The following is a 21,385-nucleotide window of genomic DNA, read 5'->3' as shown; positions in this document are numbered from 1 at the left end:
TTAGGCAAACTAACAGTAAGAAATAGAATAGATTGTCAACCCAATAGAAACTTTAAACTGGACTGCAGTGACAGGAATCTCACTTTAAAAATTTTTTTCTTTTAGTATAGACTCTCTCAACCTCCCATAAACATTAGTTTATGCTTTGACTTTTTGTTATGCATATTGATTAGACAATGATCTTTATTAAATCTAAGTTATGAAGAATGAATAACTATAGATAACGCCAAAATAAATTGGCTTCAGAATTTTGAACTTAGGTAAATCTAAAATTCTGGCAATTTATTTCAAACAAAATGGAATATACAATATGAAGGTCTTACTCAGAAAGACCTAGAAAGTAGTGTCAACTACACTCTGGAAAAAAAATGCTCTTTAGCAATTGTTATTTCCCCTCCTGCCTCAGGGCCTTTTTGCTTAAGCTGCTCTCTCTTCCCCGTAGCACTTCTTATTAGCTCCTTTTCATCCTTCATGTCTCAAGTCAAGTGTTATTTCTTCAAGGAAGACCTCCTTGAACTTTCTGGCTAGATCAATTTTCCTATTATTGACTTATAGCTCTATGAACCGTTCCTTCATAAGTTCCAATCATGTATTAGTTTAACTATTTGGCTAACGTCCACCACTCAACTGTAAGTTTCATGAGAACGGCAACCATGTACATTTTTGCTTACTGTTATATAGCTAATGTTCAAAGCAATGAAGTGCTTGAATACTGTTTACCAAGAAGGAACCTAAACACGACTGACCCCTCAAATCTTTCCTCTCATAAAACTAAAGTTTGAAGTTTTAATTTTCTATTAGGTAAATAAGAAAAAGAAAAGTTAATTTAACAAGAAATTAAGAGTAGTAGTTACACAGAGTAAGACATTCATTATCTGCATTTGATAATACATTATTACTAGAACATGGGTGGGCAATACTAATGTCACTTTCCCTTTTTTTCCCTTTCTTAGCTTAAGCCTGGCAGTGACACCCATCAACATAACTAGATCCTATGAGTAACGGCAAAGACAAGATTCTGAAAGCCTTGCTTTAGAATAAACTTTTAAAGTAACTGTTAAGTTCTCTATATTTAAAACATTCCCATAGCTGTTAAAAATAAGAAATCAGAAAGTACTATTCCAAGATCCTCACCCCAAGTGAAGCTTCAAAATTCAAAATAATAAAATTTCAGAAATAAAAGGTGTAAAAAGCTGCTTATTATGTTTCCTTATAAATAGTTACTCCTTTGGTTTTGAACAATATGTTTGAGAAAATAGTTGGTAAAACAATGCTACAACTTTATAATGTATTTATACTATTTCATGTCCTCAAATTAATAATGTGTATCAGACAATATGTAATCATTTGTCCCCAAATGTCTGACCACTACATCCTTCTTTTAAAATAGGAATTAAATTTATTTATACAGTTGACCCTTGAAAATTGTGGGCTTGAACTGCGTGAGTCACTTACACATTGGTATCTTAAGCACTATGCTACAGGATACGTGGTTGGTTGAACACATGGATGCAGAACCTTGGATACCAAGGGTGGACTGTAAAGGTACACTTGGATTTTCCACTGCACATGTCAGCGCCCTAACCCCGACATTAGTCAAGGGTCAACTGTGCTGCTTACTAATCAATGTTGGATTTATTATTTCAGCCAGTATTTGTTCAAGATTAATACAATTTTAGGATATAAATTATTTTTTCCCTTCATAAACACAAAATTATTTTTCAAGGCTATAAACTTAGATATTGTGCAATTTAACATTTTTTCTTTCTCTTTTTTGGGGAAAAGCTAGAATAATATAGGGATTATCAACTGCTTGAACATTTAGTAACACATATAATTCCATCTAGGCCTCTTACCCTCAATGGATAGGTGATTTAAAACTACTGATTCAGCTTGTATTATGGCTATTGTTCTATTGAGGGTTCCTTGAATCAATTTTGATAATTTATATATTTTGAGGAAAAAACAGTATTCATTTCATCTAAGTATTCAAATTTATTGATTGTTCATATGATTGCCTTATAAATTTTAAAGTTCTGTACTGTATCATATAGTTATAACTCCCCTTAAGTTTCTATCATTTACCTGTCTTTTTCCCTTTTGAAAAAAGGTGGGCTTATTTTATGTACTTCAGACTATTTTAAAAATCAGTTTTAATTTTTGCTTTTTAATCCCTATTTTTGTTGTTTTCTATTCTATTAACTTTTAATGTCCTTCCTTCTTTGTGCTGTTGTTCCTTTCTTAGCTTCATTTCCACACACACACACACACACACTCACTCTCTCTCTCTCTCTCTCTGCATATAATTTTCCTACTAAGGACCACTTTAGCTGCATCCTCTCACCCAAGTTTTGATGTGTAGTTTTTGGGATAATATCTATTTTGTAACTTTTACTGTGATTGCCTTTTAAACTCATGAATTATCTAAAAGTATTTTTCTTCATTTTCTAGTTGTATGGGATTTTTTTAAAAAAGGTTTTATTATTGATTTGTAATTTTAAAACAACAGAGATCAGAGAATGTAGTTCATATGATTAAAAAGTTCATTTTACAGACTTTTTAGTGGCCTAAAACATGGACAAATTTTATGCATATTATATGTATTAGAAGATAACATATACCATATTTATTGGAAATAAAATGTTAGCTCTCTATAAGAACAAACTTGATTTTTCTGTTCTTAACACTTGTTTGATCTATTTGATCTATCATAGTGAAGTGTATGAAAAAAATCCTATTACTACAAATGTAAAACTAATTTTCTTGTAATTTTGTAATTTTCTCTTATCTGGAGGATGGATGTGAGTAACTGATTGTTACACCAGTTGGGGGAGCATTTATCTCTAAAAATGATTTTGGCTTAAAATTCCATTTTGTCTGATATTAATATTGCCTTACATAACTTTTTTCATTACTTTGTCAACCTTTCCCTGTCATTTTCCTTTAGGTTTTTCTCCTGAAAACAGAATTTTACTAGATTTTGGTTTTGAATCAAATTCAAAAGACTGCCCTTATAAATAGGTTTATATTTGTTCTGATTCATAATATATTTTTCTAAAAAAGAGTCTTTAAAGTTATTCAGTACCTGATTATCCTCTCCTGAACAAAACAAAGATTCTAGCATGGTTTTAACTCTCTAACATATTCTTCTGAATTTCTGTCATACTATTGCTGTCTAGATTTTTAGTACTACTTTGGTTTTAAGCATAAAAATTTAGGCTTTATACTCACAAATTTATATTTATATTTTACCAATCTCTTTGCTTACCGTAGCTTTTTGCATCCCACGCCTTCCTCCAGGGCTCATTTTTCTCCTGATTGATGTACATATCTTTTAGTAGTTCTTTTGGCAAAGGTCTGAAATGGTAAACTCTTTTATTCTTTGTAGATCTGAAAATATGCTTATTTTTCCTTCTTTGGAATGCTAGTGGAGTACAAAGTTCTATACTGTGCTATTTTCTTCTGGCATTTTGAGGACATTACTCTCCATTGTTTTCTGTGATTATTACTCTTGATAAGAATCTGTCAACAATTTGATTGTTGTTTCTTTGTAGATAATGAATTTCTCTGCCAGTACCTTTTAAGATTTTTCTTTATCCGGAAAATTCTGATGTTTCATGTGTTCTCCCTGGTGATTGATTTTTCTATAAAGGATTCACGTCAGGTTTCAATTCTAGAAAATTCTCCATCTTTATCTCTTCAAGTATTGCCTCTGTTTTCTGTTTCCACCCTCTCCTGCAGGAACTTCAAATAGGTGTATGGTAGAGCCTCTTAATCTATCCCCTTTCTCTCAATTTCTCTCTCATATTTTTCATCTCTTTATCTTTCTGCTACATTGTGTTACTTCTTATTTTATCATCTTATTCATTCTTTATTCATCATCCAATACACTGTTTAACCTATATACTGAATTTTTATTTCCACAACTTTTTCCCCTGAAAGTTTAAATGTTTTATTTCAAATCTAGCTGTTCTTAATTCATAATCATAAGCTTTTGTTTCATTGCCTCACACTGTTTTAGGGCTATTGTTCATAGTTTAAAATAATCATGTTTAAAATCTGTAAGTTTAAGTCTTTTATTTCAGTTTCCTTGGGCTCTTCTTCTGTGTTGCTGCTTTTTGTTTACTTGCATTTTGACTATCTCTCTTGTGTAGACTTGCTCTTTAGCTTTATGCATTTTTTTACTTGAAAAAGCTCATTTTGTATTGGAGTTGCTTTTTCTTTTATTTCCATCCACAAACTTATTGTTTTCTCATCAGATGGTTTGAAAGTTGCCTCAGTCTGGTCCATTCTAGAAGTAGATCTTTCCTTGGCAACTTAAGCTTCTGATTCCATGAAGTTATTTCTGTTCTGCTCACTACATCAAATAATGTTTTCCTCCAAGTTCTTAGTTACACTGTTGTCTTTGCAGCTTCCCTCTATGAAAAACAATTAGATAATTTCTAACTGCAATCCTGGGCAGTTGCTTGGAGCCTTTTCTCCAACTTGCTTCACAGGTGGGGCAATAACGTACGAGTTCCGTGCTTCAGTCAAGTAGACTATAGATCTATTGGCCTGTTTCATGTAAGATGCATTCCATCCCTATTCCTTCATAGAAGATGAAATCCCAGCCCCCAGTGCCCATTTCTTTTAGGTTTAATTCTCTTTGGGCCTATAGCTTCAGCTGTGGATCCATGCTCCATTTCTAGCCCACAGAGTTCTTTAATCTTGTTTCTGAGTATAGCTACATATTTTTAATTTACTTTATTTCTCTCTCGTTATTTTATTTAATATATCTATGTACTTGAAATGATAGGGAGCAGAAAGGCTTCAAAATGTACTAACACTGACTTTACCTTCTTGACTGGAAGTCACTTGTTACTTATATTTAAACAACCTTGAGATAGCGGAAAAGGACTCATTTAACATACAATAACCTAGAAAAAAAGAACTTGGCCTTTAAAAAAAGGTATCAGGAGTTTTGTGGATTTCACAGATAGTTTTAGGGATAAAGAAAAAATTGATTAAAGTTTTCCAGCTTTAAGTAGTGAAATTTAAATATATATATTATTCCTTAATAAAGAGTTATTTTAAAAGTGGGAGATCGTATTTAATTTATTAAGGTAAGCTAATTACTAACAGTTGAAGAAAAGTGGATAATCAGAGCTTACAAGCCCTCCTTATATCTTATCCATGAAAAGTGTTCTGGTTCTGATGAATAACCACTGTAAGAAAAAAGGTGCAGTTTTTTTTTTTTTTCTACTTGGCTTTGAAAAACAAAATTTAATTTTACAGTAAGGTTTTCTTTTTTTTTTTTTTAAGTTGATTTCCTTTAAAATCACAGTCATGGATACCCAGGGTATTCATGAATATATCTAAGATTGTAACTACCACAGAGGAAGTGTTCCTTGGAGTTGAAAGAAGGACATTGTCTAGGGTGAAAGAACAGAATCAGAGGAGAGGAAAGGGAGACTGTTTTATACTATATATGTACTAGAGGATTCTTATACTCTCCCCCAGGGTATATTCTTCCAACTCACAACTGTATATTAATCATTACCTTGGTGATCTGTTACTGATCAGATTCATATCGCTCAACAGAAATGAGATGGGAAAAGATTAAAAGGCACTGTTCTAGGGTTTGTGTTAAGCTCAGTTCCTAAAAACCACAAGTAACAAAGAGAAAAATCAAGCTTATTTCAGTTTGGATGGAGTAAGAATGATAATAAAGCAAAGATGGAAAAAGAACAGAACTCAACAATGATGCAGAATAATCTAGAGACTCTAGCAATGTCTCAAAGTGTGGAATATGGAGGACTTATCAGAATCTCCTGGGATATCATTTAACATGCAGACTTCCCACTCCAGATCTACTGAATCTGAACCTCTAAAAGTGGTGCTGGAAATCTCAATTTTAAAAAGTATCCCAAGTTTCGAGACTTACAGCTACAGAGACAGATTTATATTCACATTTCCTTTAACAAATCCAGAGAGAAAGAAATACTTTAGCTGCAATAACACTCAGCTTTATATTCCTGATAGGAGCCAGAGCAATTATGTAAACTGAGTAAAAGTTTACATTTTCACATAATATTTTGTGAGAGAAATTTATTTACTTTCTTCAAAATAGAATGAACATAACATCTCATTCAACAAAGTAAAAATGACGATACTTAATAAGCATTATGATTAAAAGTGGCTTGATACTGAAAAATGTATTTTAGATAGATGCAATCACATTCCCCCCCCCCCCCACCTAATTTAAAAGTTAAGCACTGCTCCTGAGTTTAAAGAAATCTCTCTGGATTATAATGGATATTAAATTTGCCTGACTTTTAAAACCATCAGGCACAAATTCCATACATTTTTTCAAAAGAAAAGAAATATTTGCTTATGAACAAGTAAATCACTTTCTTAAAAACCAATTTCAGAATAAGATTACAGGAGATGATTTTAAGAAAATTTAATTTTATAGAAATTAGGGCATGAACAATACAGGAAATGTTTCACTAAACTACTGGTGGGGGTAGTATTTGAGGATTATATTTTAAAAATCCAATATATCATCCTAAATCTGAGTTTCAGATTTTAGATTAACAAAGCTGAATACAAAGGATTTTAAAACTGAGACTTTTTCTCTGGGGTATCTAAACTCTCCTAATAAGGGAGAATGAAAAGGCACTACCTGAATAAAAAAACTACTTTCACCTAGGTTATTTTTTAGGAATACCACATAAAAGGAATACTAAGGAAGCAAACTACTAGTAATATAAATCTGTTTTTATTGGAACTTCATAATCTTTTTCAATCGAAGAGGATTTCCTTTGTCACCCAGCAAGGTCCTGGAACTTCTTGGCTGGAATTCAGATATCCAGAGTTCTGGTTACCTACATCATCTATCTTTATGTAGTAGCTTACAAGCATCAAAGGCCACCCTCACCTGATGCTTGGCCGGATCTATGCCCTCCAAAATAGTCTTCATGTCCTCCTGCTTGTCCTGTGAAAGGAAAAAGAAGAACTCACGGATCTTATTCCAAAAATGAAAATCACAGTTGGCCATGAAGACCTTGTGCATGGTACTTCAGGTGCTGGGCTTTGTTAAGTCAGGATCATCAACTAAAAAGATTCCCCATCTGTAGAGAACATAATCTCCTAAACAAAGCATGATTTTTAAGGGTATGATAATGTGGTTCTCTACCAATATAACTTCAATATAAACCTTATATATGCATATATAATTCTGCTAAATTATCTGAACTCATGCCTTGCTTTTGCCTCCAAATACAACTAAAGCTATAGAATCAAGAGCACTATCTTAATATCTAGTCAAGGAAATAATTAAATCAGAAGATTTGGGAATATCAAAAGTTGGGAGAAAAAGTAGGGAAAATACTGCAAGATGATTAAACAGTTATGTAATACCCCTTTCATTATAAACACACTTAGTGCTCACACTTTTCAACTAAAACGGGAGACTTCAAGGACCTTGAGAGATGGAATATCTATTTTTTCTCTAGATCTAGACTCCTATTAGAAAGAAAGTACTTGGAGGTAAGACAGGGAGACAACTGAAGAAACAGTAATAAGCTTTGCAGTCACTGACCAGGGTCAACTAAGCCTCCAAATAAGAAATGTGGCCTAGAGAAGATTTCACTCCAAGTCACTCCTACCTTCTACCCTGGGTGATATGCTTACCCTAAGGGGATGTGTGCTCCTATGGTAGAGGTTTGGTGAGAAAGTATTCTGAGACAACTACATGATTTGAAGAAGCTGACTATTAAAGCTCACTTTCTCTCCCTTCCTCATTCCCATATGATTTCCAGCAAATACAAGCCCCAGTCAAATATAAATAAATAAGCACAAAGTATCCAACACAGAGCCTATTAAGAAGTTCCTGTGAAACGGAAACAAAACTTTAGTCAAATACTTCCCTGTACTTTCAAATAAAGAGAGCATGAATGCTTTAAATAGTTGAACAAAGTGATATAACAGCAAGAGGAAATTTAAAAGTGAGTTGGAAGAGCAGAAGAAACTAAGTAATAATGAAACCATGAAAACCACACTAGAAGCAGCAACAAGCATATAGAAAAAATAGTGACCTGGTAGATGGGCTTAAGAAAGAAACAATGTAGAGGAAAAGGACAATGAAATGAAAAGAATCAGACATAAAGATAAAACAAATAGAGGATATCCAATATATGGATAATAAATATCCCAGAAGAAAACAGAACAGAAAAAGAAGTATTCAAGGTTGTAGTAGAAGAAAATTGGAAGATGAGGAGGAAAAAGAAAAGGAGAAGGGGAAAAGGATGAATTAAAATCTTCAGATAGAAAGTACTCAGTGTTTTCCACGAAAAACTATTATAGAATAACAAACACCAAGGCACATCCTGGTGAAATCATAGAGGTCTAAGGATAATAAAAGAATCTTATGATATTCCAGGCGGAAAAAATAAAGTCACTTACATACAATGTGGAATATTCTACCACGCTCTGGCCTGGTACCAGAAGGCAGCAGAACAGAGAGCTTAGAATTTTGAGGGGAAAAAAACAAGTGATTCAATAATTTTATGTTCGGCTACATTCATGTATAAATACAACACACAGTAGTCTCAAAAATGCAAGCACCTGCGAATTCCTTTTTTTTTGCTGGGAAGAGGAAATTCAAATCAAAATACCGGTATCAGTCACCAAAAAGGTGAGTCAAATTCAGGAAAACAAAATTAAGAGGCTATATAATTTGAAAGACTAGTGAGGTAGATACTGAATCTACCTAAATATATAGTTAAACAACTTCAAGAAATAGGGCCATAAAACAGAATGTAAATGTTACAAAATCATGACAGTGTAATAATAAAATAACTCATGAAAAGTCCTATGGTGGAAGACACATTAATCTCATCTTCAGAATGAAATCAGTAAGTATGGTCTGATATTTAGTTTTTTAAAATCAGTTTCTTTTTTAAACAAAATATTTCAAAAATTGCATTTGCAAATTATGTCTGAATAGTCTTCCAGAAAGTAACTTAATACCTGTGTTTTACATAGTTCACCAAAGTTTGGGGAGCAATTAGTGAGCAGCTCATAGGTCTATTTGGAACACAGGGATTCTTTTTAGATAAAATGAAAAAGAAGACTCTGATCCGAGATTAGAAAATTAAACCATTTTTTTAGAAAAAGGAAGAAAGGAAGGAAAGAGTTAAAGAAGAAATCCAACTCATGTCAATGAGAATGTGGTGAATCAAAACACCTCAGTTGTTAACAGAAGTGTAGTCTGGTTCAGCATTTTTGAACAATTTGGCAGCAGCTTTCAAAATTTTAGACTTGGACCCTCTGATAACCAGCAATTTCAATTCCAGGAATTTATCCCTATAGATACATTCATAAAAATAGCAAATATATATAAATATGTATAACAATATTTAGTGTAGCACCATTTGTAATATTTAAAACCTGTAATAACCCAGATATTTATGAATACATTCATGGTTAATAAATTATATAGAACACTGGGTACCTGTGAAAAAGAATGAGAAATCTATAGGAATTGACAGAAAAATATTACAGAGAAAAAAGTTTCAGAACAGTATATGTGATAACAAATCCATTCACATAAAGACGTATAGCCCACATGCATAGAATATATATATGCTTAGGTGTATAGAAATGTCAAGGACACACAACATACTGCTTAAATTTTTTTTTTAATCTCATGAAAGAAGATCTAGTCTACATTTCTATTTCATAAGATTTAATATACATAACAAACTGGTCCTTTAAAATATGTTTATTTTAAGGGAAGTCCCCATCAAATCTCATCTCAAAGGAAATAAATTCCAGGAATAAAAAACAAAGGATGCTAATGTATCCATGTCCAAATCACCCAGTTTCCATTAGCTCAACTATTCTAGGAAAATGCCCACAAAAGCTCATTTGGCTGGTAGAAAAGCAACAAGGGTCAGAGAACTTACTTTATGGTTAGGGATGAAAATCAGTACTAGACCAGTATGACATACTCATAGGATTCAGTTTACTCAGTACAAAAGTGCTTCAATTTTTATTCTAAAGTTAAAAATAATAAACCTGTAAAACCTATGATCAAATCTACAGAGAAAATTAGTATAGAAAAAATAAAAACTCTTTCAGTAAGGTATTACACAAAGAATCAAATATTGATTATATGTGTTTCTTTCAATATGTGACTTTTTGTCATACATACATAAAATGTCCCGGAAGGATACTAAAAAACTGAGCAACACTGCCAATAGAGAGGGAAAATGGGTGCCCATGGGACAGTTTTATACTCTGAATTTTGAACCATGTAACGGTATTACCTATTTAAAAATAAGAAAAGTATTTTTATCAATCAATTATAAACTTTTGTTAAAAATTTAGCCAAGGGAAGGAAAATAACTGATTTGTAAAGAATCAATTATTACTCAATATGGCAAAGACCCATTACTTAGCAACACTGTGTGACTACCACACTTAAGATTGGTTCTATTTTTTTCTCTGATTTATTTCATCTAAAGCAGACCTATTATGAGCATAAAGAAAGAAACCATGTCCTAGCTCGTCCTTGGAAACCTTTGTCTTCCGCCCCTATCTTCAAGGTAGCAAACATCTTACAGTAAAACAGTATTTCTAAATTCCTTGTGTCTCACTGAACACTGCCTATGTATACTTGAAAGCCAAAGCTGAAAAAACAATCCTAAACAAAGGAAATTTTGAAAAGTTTGAAGGCATGTAAGATGAGAAGAAAGGGATGTAACAAAGTTTATTCTGCCCCTTGAAATAAACTTTAACTGTAGGAAAAGAAGAAAAAAATTCACAACTGAACAGTCCCAAAGATAACTGGAGAAACTATGTTGTTGAGGAAATAGTTTACTTAAAACAAAAATCCACATCAATGAAACTCTTCCTATTTATTTGACAGTATTTAAGTAGATAAAATACTGATAGTAAAAAGACAGGGTGGAAGAGATAATGATTTAGCATTATAATACTAGATGATTCTTAATCTTTATTGGGGTAGACTTACCAAATTATTGTATATTTTAGGGGTTAGTAACTTTTATCTATTAAAATAATCTGTAAAATATTTTATAAAGCTAAATCTGCTAATTATTAACTGTAAATAACCCCCCAAATAATGTTTGGATAATTTAAGATACATTTGGTATACACAAAGATTTTAAGAGAGAGAATAATTTATGGAACACATCACTATTATTAGTAATGATAATTTATACCTTAAAATTTCATTTTCTTCAAGGATTCCATAGTACTTTATACATTTTTGGGCTAAGCACTCAAGATCATCTAGTCCATCTAATACATTCAAACAGGTAGTTGGTTAACTTGTTCTTTACTAGCATAAAATTAGATTTCTTAAACCACATTGCTAAAGATCTTCTGGTCCAAATCCCTCATGAAAAAAGGAAAGGGGAAAGGTGAGGGAGAAAAACAAAAGAAGACTAGGGAATCTAAGTGATTTGCTGAAGGATACCTAGCAGAGCCAAAGCAAGAATATTTAAGTATACTACAGAATGCTAATGTGTTTTAATACAAATTTTCTTTCCTTACAATGGGTTCACATCGTATTATACCTATAATAACATCAAATACTAAAACAAATCTGAGACCAAAAACAAAAAATAGTATGCAGAGGAAGAAAACACATAAAGGAATAATCTTTATTTCACTATAAAGTGATTCCCATTACAGGGGTAACAAGAGATGCAAATAGCAGGAAGATATGGATTAAGTGATTTGTTCAAGGCTCTCTGCTTATTGAGTAATCTTGATGCTTATAGAGCAGTAAAACAATTCTGGATATTAAATAGGGAGAATTTTTCAAAAACCTCTTGGAATTAATGGACAACATTTTATGTTATTTAATTTTTTTGATTTCCAATAGGACATTTTAAGTGGCCTATTTAGGAATATTAATCTAGTTCAAAGGTTTTAAATAATGGATTATTCAAATTTATGCAGTTATTACAGTTAGACAAGCTACATATCAATCCATAATCTTGTAGATATGACAGATATTCAATGTTTTTGCTTTTACTGGAAATAGCCATAAAATTTTGTTTTGTTTAAAAGATTCTTAAGGGTAAATGAAGTTTCAAATAACTAAGTTTCAAAATTAGAACATGCACATATTTTGAGGATCTACCTGAAAATGCTCAAGTATGCCATCAGTACAGGCTGTGATTTTTTTAAAAAGCAGTAAAAAAGAAAACATGTAGATTTCCTTTAAAACTAAGTTCTATAGTATACTTACTACACATGTAGAATGAAAAGCCCTAAAACCTCTCAATTTCATCTCAGGAAACAATACAAGAAATCCAAACAGCTGTGTGTTAAATATTTTTAAAATTATAATTAATATCCCAGCTGATTCTAGTGCAAAATATTTTTTAAAATGGGAAACAACAGCTTTCAAACTCCTTTAAAAAAATAATAAAGCCTTCAATTATGGCAAAAGTTAAGCTCTAAAAATCTAACAAAGCATAGGGATTTGTACAGGTGTTGGTACAGATTATGTTCCAAAGGTTGACTTCTACAATCTTATTTAAAACTGAAAGTAAAAATAGTTACCCCCAAAATGAAGGTTCTCAGCCAGCCCACCAAAACAAAATGAAACAAAAGACCTCCACATTTTTAACTTAAAGACCTACCAAACCTAGGTATCAAGAACACATCTATGGGATGCCAGGAATGGAAAACATCTTTAAACCACTGGAAGAAATTACTATAGCTCCAAACAGATACTAGGAGGTGTCAGCAAAGAATGAAGGACAAGAAAGATGCCTTGTAAGGTCCACCTAGTAAGAATTATCAGCCATTTTTTCTTGGGACTCAGGAACTGATCTGCCTGCTTTACTCATTTCTTGTTTTTGATTAGGTCTTCTCTTTCTACCCTCTGGCTTATAGAAAAGCCTGAAATCACAAAGTTTATTTATAGGTTTTAAGTACTAAACTTACTATACTTTTCCATACTTTCCACACTTTCTATAAAGACCAAGAACTACTTTTTACCATCAGGAAAAGAACTAATAATAAAACTGAAATGTCTCTCCGCAGACAGCAAAAGCATGAAATAGGCAATATATTTTTAAAAGTGAAAAATTAATAAATAACTCAAAAGGAGAAAAACAGAAAAAGTTATATACATGAAGTTATTAAATCTAACAGTATTTCTAACAGTGAAAAATAAAAAGCAACTCAAGGTTTAGGGTTCATCAACTTGATGGAATATTACACAAGACTTATAAATACAGAGAATATGTAGCAATAGGGAAAAGATTATGATAGAATACATAGCCAGAAAATAGAAAATAACTGTATGATTATAATTACATGTAAATATGAATGCAAAGATAGATCACAAAATAGAAAAACAATTACATTAGAATAGCAGTATTACATTTGTACTTAAGATATATATTAATCTGAGCTACTTTTTAATCTTATATTTTGAATGTAAAACAGTATGGTAACTCTAAATCCTTCTGTCTGTTCATTTAAGAAAATTTGTTTAAGGATCTCTAATCACAGACAATTTACCTAATTCCAGAAGACTATAAAAATAAAACATTTAAAAATATTTCATAACAGATTTTTAATTCTGTCAAGATTGGTAATGTTGTCAAGATTGGTAATGTTTTCCTATACCTTAGAGTGCATTTAACAGATAGTACCTCCTTTTCTTATTTAATATTTTTAGAAGAACTCCTAATAAACAAGAAAGTGACTTTGCTATGGAAAAATGGAATAAGGAAAAGAGAATTCTGATAAAAATTCAGAGGATAAGAGTATTAAACTTTGCTAATAGTAGCTAAGCTTTTATGCTCTACCCTATTTCTTTATTTCAAGTGATGAAATACTTCAATTCTTAATTTTATAGATGACCCAAAGCAAATCTAAAAAAAAACTCAGATATAGAACAAAGGCAGATGATTAAGATCTACTTAACATATCTGTCATAATTTTCAAACAAAATAAGTACACCTCCTAGAAATTCTAACTGATGGGGCAGATCCTGATTAATGAGAATGAATGCTAGTATTATCACTACAGTATTCAGTATTAGTAGAAATGATTATAAATAAATAGAATTACTATATTATACATTAATTTTAGTTAATAATTATTTTCCAGTAATGTTCTCAGATATTTTTGGGGAAATGTCTGTTGCTGGAAATGATTTAAAAGGCAATACACAATTGCACAATTTTTTCTAAATAACTGAAATCAATGAACTTGATTCTCTGCAACATATATAACTATTTACGTCTTCGAAGATTTTTGAGAAACATGTGAGGGAACTCTGGGAGGAATTCTAGAAAGCACTTTAAAGTACTCTCACAAAATAAAAATTAGTCAAAGCACACATTTCAGAAAGAAGCATGAAACTTAAAGTGGGATATTATCTACAATTTCCCATAGTTGTAGGGATTATTACACATATGAACCTGTCATCTAATTTGAAACTTTACAAAGCCAAAATAGAAGACACTAAAAGAACAGAGAAAGCAGAGAATGCTGCGATAACGTTGTTAGGAACATGACAGTAGCTATATTTTAAATGTCTAACTAATCAGAAAAACAAAAGAAATCACTCAGTGATTTGACAGGTTATTCTATTCTATAAACATACCATTGAATCTATGATATGTCTAACAAAGGGCAGTTACAAAGGTTCAGGAATGTCAAATGGGATTAGGGTGAGAGAAGGAAACAAACAAATGGTTTTACCTAGGAAAAGAAAGAGTACGTCCTTTTAAAAACTTTTCAAATATACCTAATAAATGCAACAACTAGAACAAATAGCCAAACTTTTTGAAGTTATTTTATACAAAGCAGGCAAACTATTAATTTTCTTTACTAGTATTTTTTAAGTGTTAAAAATAAATGAATATTAACATTCACGCAAAAATACTTGAAATTAAAAATATCTTACTAAATCAGCTCCTGCTTGAAGCAAAACATCTGCAACATCTGTATGTCCATTTTCACAAGCGTAGGTTAAGGCCGTGTCTCCTGTTGCTGTTGTAGCATGAACATTAGCACCTGGCAAACAAACAAACAAAAATCATACAATTATTTTGTGAATTTTCAAATTATATTAGATAGTCCCATTTTGCAATTTGGTGGAACTCATAAACTCTAAAAGTAAAAATAGAAGAATATAATTTAAGTATCTTAATTTTCCTTTAGATATATTTTGAAAAAAATGCTTTTAGCCACACAGAAAGAACTATACCAAATATAAAAAATTCAGTACATCCCCAGGAAGATATACCCTAAGAAATAAAATATAAAAGCTGCAAAACAAAAAATATCAAAGTTTTCTGAAATCATACTGGTGGTAGTTTTGGTTTCTATTCTGAGACAGTTCTATGGATATTGTAGTAAAAATCAAATGAATAATTCTTTGATGAGAAGTGAAATTTTAGGCAAGTTTGAGAGAAAACCTGGATAAAAGACTGCTGAGGTGAAGTAAAACCCTATGGCTCTGAATTGGAAGTACTGACATGAATTCATTTTGAAAAGTAAAGTTTCCTAACCCTAACCAACTAAAATGGCCTAGAGACAATGAAAGGCCAAGCAGAAATATCACCTCCAGCTTATATTGTGGTTTCTAAGTACCATTTCCCAGTAAATAGAATTAACAGCTTTTTAAGAGAAATAATTGGTTCTAAGACTGGGACAGAATCTGTATAATATAGGCCTGAAACTGAACCCAAATGTAAACTATGGACTTTGGATGATAATACTGTGTCCATGTTGGTTCATCGATTGCACCAAATATGCCACCCTGATGAGGGATGTTGAGGGTAGAAGAGTATACACGTATGAGTGGGGAGGGCTATGTGTAAACTCTCTGTATTTTCTGCTCAATTCTGTTGTGAACCTGAACCTGCTCTAAAAAATAAAGTCTATTAATTTAAAAAACAAGAAAGAAAATAGGAAAAAAAAAAAAAAAAAAGATAGGCCTGAAACGCCTTGCCATGTCACAAAGCAAGGAAACTATCAGAGAATATAATGAGGTCATACCAAAAGGATTTAGGGGCTAAACTTATTGACCAAAGATAGTCAAACTGTCCCATCTTTTGGCAATTTTTACATCAAAAGGAATGAGGACTATGATGGAGTGAAAGCCATCATATATTTAAATCCAAAAGTTCAAAATGATGTTCAAGTCGAAACCAAAAAAATACTTCATTGGCCACCACTAAATGATACTAAGGGACCACTTCATTGTTTGGGAGGGAAAAGTAAAGGGGGGAAAAATCAAACATTTAAACTATTTTCGAAAGATTTATATCTAAGAGTAACCAAAAAGTTGATAAGGGGAAGTTTCTCTTTATAGACATACTCCAATTAATAAACAAGAAAGGAATAATAGAATTTAAAGTATCACCACTTTGCAACCTCTAATAAATTAATGGATCTAAGCAATAGTCATCAATGACTAATAACATCACAAAAACAGAGAAAATCAGACATTTTTATCTCCTGAAGAAAGTACACAAATACTACCCATGAAGTAGTCTTAAAACAAAACAGACATCATACCTGAATTCAATTAAGTCTCTAGAACTAACTACTACTTTATGGGAAATCCAAGGAACAGAAAAACAAAGTAAATGAAACAATGGAGATGCACTTAACAAAATCCATACGCTGGGAAGCTAAAGGATAAACATTCCATGCCTTCAACTAAAACTTGCAAGAGAAAAGAAAGATGGAAGAGGAGCCTACAGATTAAAGAAACTATATTGATCAATAGTTACTAAATGAACCGTAAATCAACAAAGTCATTAAACACACACATACACATTTACAAGACTATCAGGAAAATATGAAAACTGCTTGGATATTTAACGATACTAAGAAATTATTATGTTAAAATATTAGGTTAGTTGGGGAGGGTATAGCTCAAGTGGTAGAGTGCATGCATCTTGGGTTCGATCCCCAGTACCTCCTCTAAAAAAAAAAATAATAAATAAACCTAATTACCTCCTCCTCTCAAAAAAAAATTCAGGTTAGAAAACGATATTGTGATTCCTTTTTTAAGTCTTTCTTGGAGTGGTGGGTAATAGCTTGGTGGTAGAGTGCGTGCTTAGTATGCACGAGATCCTGGATTCTATCCCAAGTTCCTCCATAAAAAAAAAAGTCTGTCTTTTAGAGATACATATTGAAATATTTATTGATAATTCATAAAAATAAATTTATTTCTTAAATAATTTGATTTAAATTAAAGAAACTGAAACAAATTTTAAACTGCTTTTATAAATATATATGGTAACAGATGTTAACTAGATTTATTCTAATTCACAATGTATACAAATATTAAATCATTATGTTGTATACCTAAAACTAATATAATGTTATATGTCAATTATATCAATGAAATTTTTAATATTTAATTATTTTTAATAAAATAATTATAAAGAAATAAGTAGGGGACAAATGGGAATATAAATAAAATGAGACTGGCCATGAATTAAAAATGACTAAAGCTGAGTGATGGGTTCTTAGGATTCATTATATTTTCTATATATTCGAAAAACTACCACAACAAAAAGGTTTTTGAATGTTTTAAAAAACTGTATAGCAAATGTATTAGAAGACCTATTGGACTCTTCTTTAGTACTAAACTATCAGAAGAACTTCATGTGAATAAATCACATTCTAATCTGGAAAAAAATTTTTTTAGGGAGAAATCACATAAAAAAGAGCTTCTCAAGCCCCTGAGATAGTTCTGGAAACTACATACTTCAAATTAGCAAAGGTAGCTAAATATGAGAATCAATGGTAATGAAATAGAAAAAACAATGTCAGGAGTTCTAAGTTTGAATTTTAGCTCTGTCACTTATTAGTTTGGTTGCTTAGGGAAGTCATGTAACGTGATTGTAGATCAGTTTCCATATCTGTAAGATGTGTATAATATTTCTTACTATACTAGTGGGACCAGAATGTCTGATATTCAACAATTTCTTAGTAAACATTTACTCCTTATCAATACCATGACTACTTAGAGGGATGTGGGAAGAATGAAGGATGATAACTACTGGTAGAGAAAGACTCTTGAATGGGATACAGAGAGTTACAAAAAATAATGGAGAAATAATGACTCTGTGTCATCCTCACCTCCTCTTATTAACAGAGACTAGGAGGAACTAACTTCTCCCCTCCAGAAGCCACATATCATTCAATCTAAAGAGTATATATACATATACTAACTACAGCAAATAATAGTATTTGAATCAGGAAAGATGTCAGCTTGTACGGCTGGTTTGTGCATTGTTTCAAAATCTAAACAATCATTCAAATCACTAATGATCTAGATTGAGAAATTATTTCAACAATAATTCACAGAAAAATTGAGGCTGGGCTATACTCAAATTAATGTAACAGTGAAACCCAAAAAGGATGAATAAAGTTTTGCTAAATATTTTCTTTTCCTTTACATATTAATTTCTTGAAACATCAAGTTTTAAGCAATTTATCAGATGTAGATAAAAAGAACATTTTTATATCATTTCTAAAGGATATATGAAGGTTTCTACCTATCCGGATCAATTTTTTTTCTGGTGTATCCTTACTTTGCTTTAAATAAAGCTACAAATATTCAATGTAAAAATACTTATTTCTTATTGTTGCTTAACAATGTACAAAGCACAAATTATTTTTAAACTAAGTACTTCTCCTCCCCACCCAAATTCCCACCCACTCCTCCTTTCTTTCTTTGAGAAGAGAGAATTTTCAAGAAATGAACAGGCTTAAAGGTATCGAATTATAACCTCTAATGTCATCCTCACCTCGTCTTATTAACAGAGGCTAGGAGGAACTGACTTCTCCCCTCTAGAAGTCACATATCATTCAATCTAAAGAGAAGGTCAATGAGAAGCCTTATGCTCAATAAATAAACATTAATAACAATATGAAATCTTTTTAAAAATGACATTTTTAGAGATTTAGAGGCCTAAGAAGAGCAGTCAAATTGTGGAGCTGTATTTCAACTTTCACAAAAATGAAAAAGTTAAGCTTAATTGCTAAAGTTATGAAAGCAATATAAAGGCCTTTTTCTAAGAGGCATTTTTAAATCCACATACCAGCAGCCAGTAAATATTTAACCAACTCCAGGTGTCCCTCCTGAGAAGCCTCCATCAGAGGTGTGGAGCAGCCAAGTTCAATATCAGCTCCTGCCTTAATCAGGAAGTCTGCAACTTCAGAAAATCCTCCACAGCAAGCCAAGGTCAGAGCAGTTTCTTGGGTTTCTTCTGTCTGGGCATTAATATTTGCTCCTGGGGAAAGCATAAAAATAGATAAAACTACCTAAAAAGACTTACAGTAAATATACTGTTTGAATTGTGATAATCATCTCTATCTTCTCTGCTTCTGGGGTTCCTCTCAAGGTGTTGGTAATTTATCATTAATGCAAAAAATGTCTTAGTTGTAGTAAACTTGAAGGTTACTGACACAAAGCATCCAAAGGAAACTGATTTTTTTTTATTAAAGAAGTAAAACTATTTTACCTTGTGCTAAGAGTAGTGCCACCATCTCTTCATGTCCTTCTCGAGCAGCTTCCATCAAGGGAGTGTATCCTTCATCATTAACTTCTTCAAGATTTGCCCCCCTTTCAATAAGTAGAGCTGCCAATTCAACGTGTCCTCCACAGGCAGCTAGCGTTAACGGAGACTCGAATGAATCTGCAGGCATATTCACTTGAGCACCACTATCCAAAAGCAAACGTGCTACTTCTACATGTCCATCCTGCAGATTTTCAGAAGTAAAGCAAAAAGAAAGGAATTTTTGTTTTGTTTTCAGATTTTTTTTTAAGTGAGAGAAGAAAAGCAAGTGTCAATGAAAGACAAGAGGAAAGAAAAGGAGATGCAGCTTAGATGCATAAATATTATCATGCCCATTCAAGCAATTTGAGATCTGTATTACCAAAAGTCCATTAAAATTATTTTACTTTACTTTGAGCAAGCCCAAAATTTTCCAGTAGAATCAGACTTGTGACATATAGTTACAGTTTCAAATAACTTTGAATTTCCAAATACTCTGAAGTTCTAAAAACTATTAAATCCATAGTCAACAGCACCTCAAAATAATTACTGTTTATTCTACTGCCAGGTCAAATATAGCCATAGCCTCAAACTTAGGTGTCATGTTTAAGTGTATAAACTGTGTTAGATCTATTTAAGAAACAAAGACATGGCAAAAAATAACACAACAAATTCGGTGAAGTCATTACCACTTGGGATTATGTCACCAAGCTAAATCCCTATGGACTGACACTATCTTATATTTTTTTATCACTAGCTTGTTGTAATGAGGCAAAGAAGTTTACAGAGATGTAAAAATAAATCTTATTAAATAAATAAATATCTTATTTACTTATAAATCATTTTAGCATGAGCCCATCACATAGGTAGTAAGGCAATCAACAATAAAACATTCTCATGGAGGATATCCATTCTATCCTTCTATTACCATAAATACACACCTTTAGTTTCAAATTTTATACTTCAAATTTTTATATAGGTCTTAACTCTTGTTGTGGCAAATAAAGACAGATGTTGTGTTGTTCCGTATTTCAAAAATAATCAAAGTATTGCTAATGAAAAGTAAAAACTGAGTACAAAAATAAGGTTTTATCTTTTTTTTTTCCTCACTGGCTGTTTGAAGATCAGCTGCCATCATGAATGACACAGTAACTATCCAGACCAGGAAGTTAATGACCAACTGACTACTTCAGGGGAAATAGTCATTAATGATCAGTCACACTTTCTTGCCTCTTAATATGTCTAGTAGTTTTTCATTGTAAGCCACATGCTGTGGATGATCCCTCTTCAAGGCTCTGGATTATCCTGTCCTCCTTTTAAGACTGTGAAATTATGTTCTAGCAGGCAGTGACCAGTGAATGAATCACACTCATGCTATTGAGGCTTAATTTTAGCATTACGTTCACTCTTTAGTCCTAGAGATATTTACTCTTTGTTTGGATATAGTTCCTTGGTCCATGGTTTGGAAGATGCCCGAAGACAGAAAGTTGGAGTGAATGTAGGGTTCATCTCATGTGTTCCATTCTTTCAGTGATCATAGCCCTAGCCCTAGCCTGACTGATCATCAAGATATAAAATAATAAAAGTTGACCCAGAAGTGAATCAAATATAGGAGTCAAAGAAAAGAACTTCAAAATAGCTATTAGGTATATTAAAGAAAATTGAATGCCATTTGCAGCAACATGGATGGACCTAAAGATCATCATTCTAAGTGAAGTAAGCCAGAAAGAGAAAGAAAAATATCATATGATATCACTCATATGTGGAATCTAAAAAAAAAAAAAAAAGACACTATGAACTCATCAACAAAACAGACT

At 32.0% G+C, this 21,385-nt stretch overlaps 1 protein-coding gene across 14 annotated transcripts in view; it reads right to left on the bottom strand.

The window, feature by feature from the left end:
- Window positions 1–21,385, bottom strand: part of ANKHD1 (ankyrin repeat and KH domain containing 1) — a 112,324-nt gene that overhangs the window by 48,768 nt on the left and 42,171 nt on the right. For 7 of the 14 annotated variants that reach the window (XM_045507940.2, XM_074360781.1, XM_074360783.1 and 4 more), the window contains exons 8-11: window positions 19,536–19,773; window positions 19,113–19,304; window positions 14,951–15,060; window positions 6,920–6,976 (exon numbers count right to left, since the gene is read on the bottom strand). In XM_045507940.2, coding sequence (XP_045363896.2) covers window positions 6,920–6,976; window positions 14,951–15,060; window positions 19,113–19,304; window positions 19,536–19,773 — 597 coding nt within the window. Of the gene's footprint in view, window positions 1–6,738; window positions 6,977–14,950; window positions 15,061–19,112; window positions 19,305–19,535; window positions 19,774–21,385 lie in introns of those variants that run through there. The other 7 variants (XM_074360784.1, XM_074360785.1, XM_074360790.1 and 4 more) reach the window with 3 other exon arrangements.

This window comes from Camelus bactrianus, chromosome 3, assembly GCF_048773025.1.
Source record: "Camelus bactrianus isolate YW-2024 breed Bactrian camel chromosome 3, ASM4877302v1, whole genome shotgun sequence".
Classification (NCBI taxonomy): domain Eukaryota; kingdom Metazoa; phylum Chordata; class Mammalia; order Artiodactyla; family Camelidae; genus Camelus; species Camelus bactrianus.
Note: the sequence above shows the minus strand (reverse complement) of the source record. Positions and strands in the feature narration are given on the sequence as shown.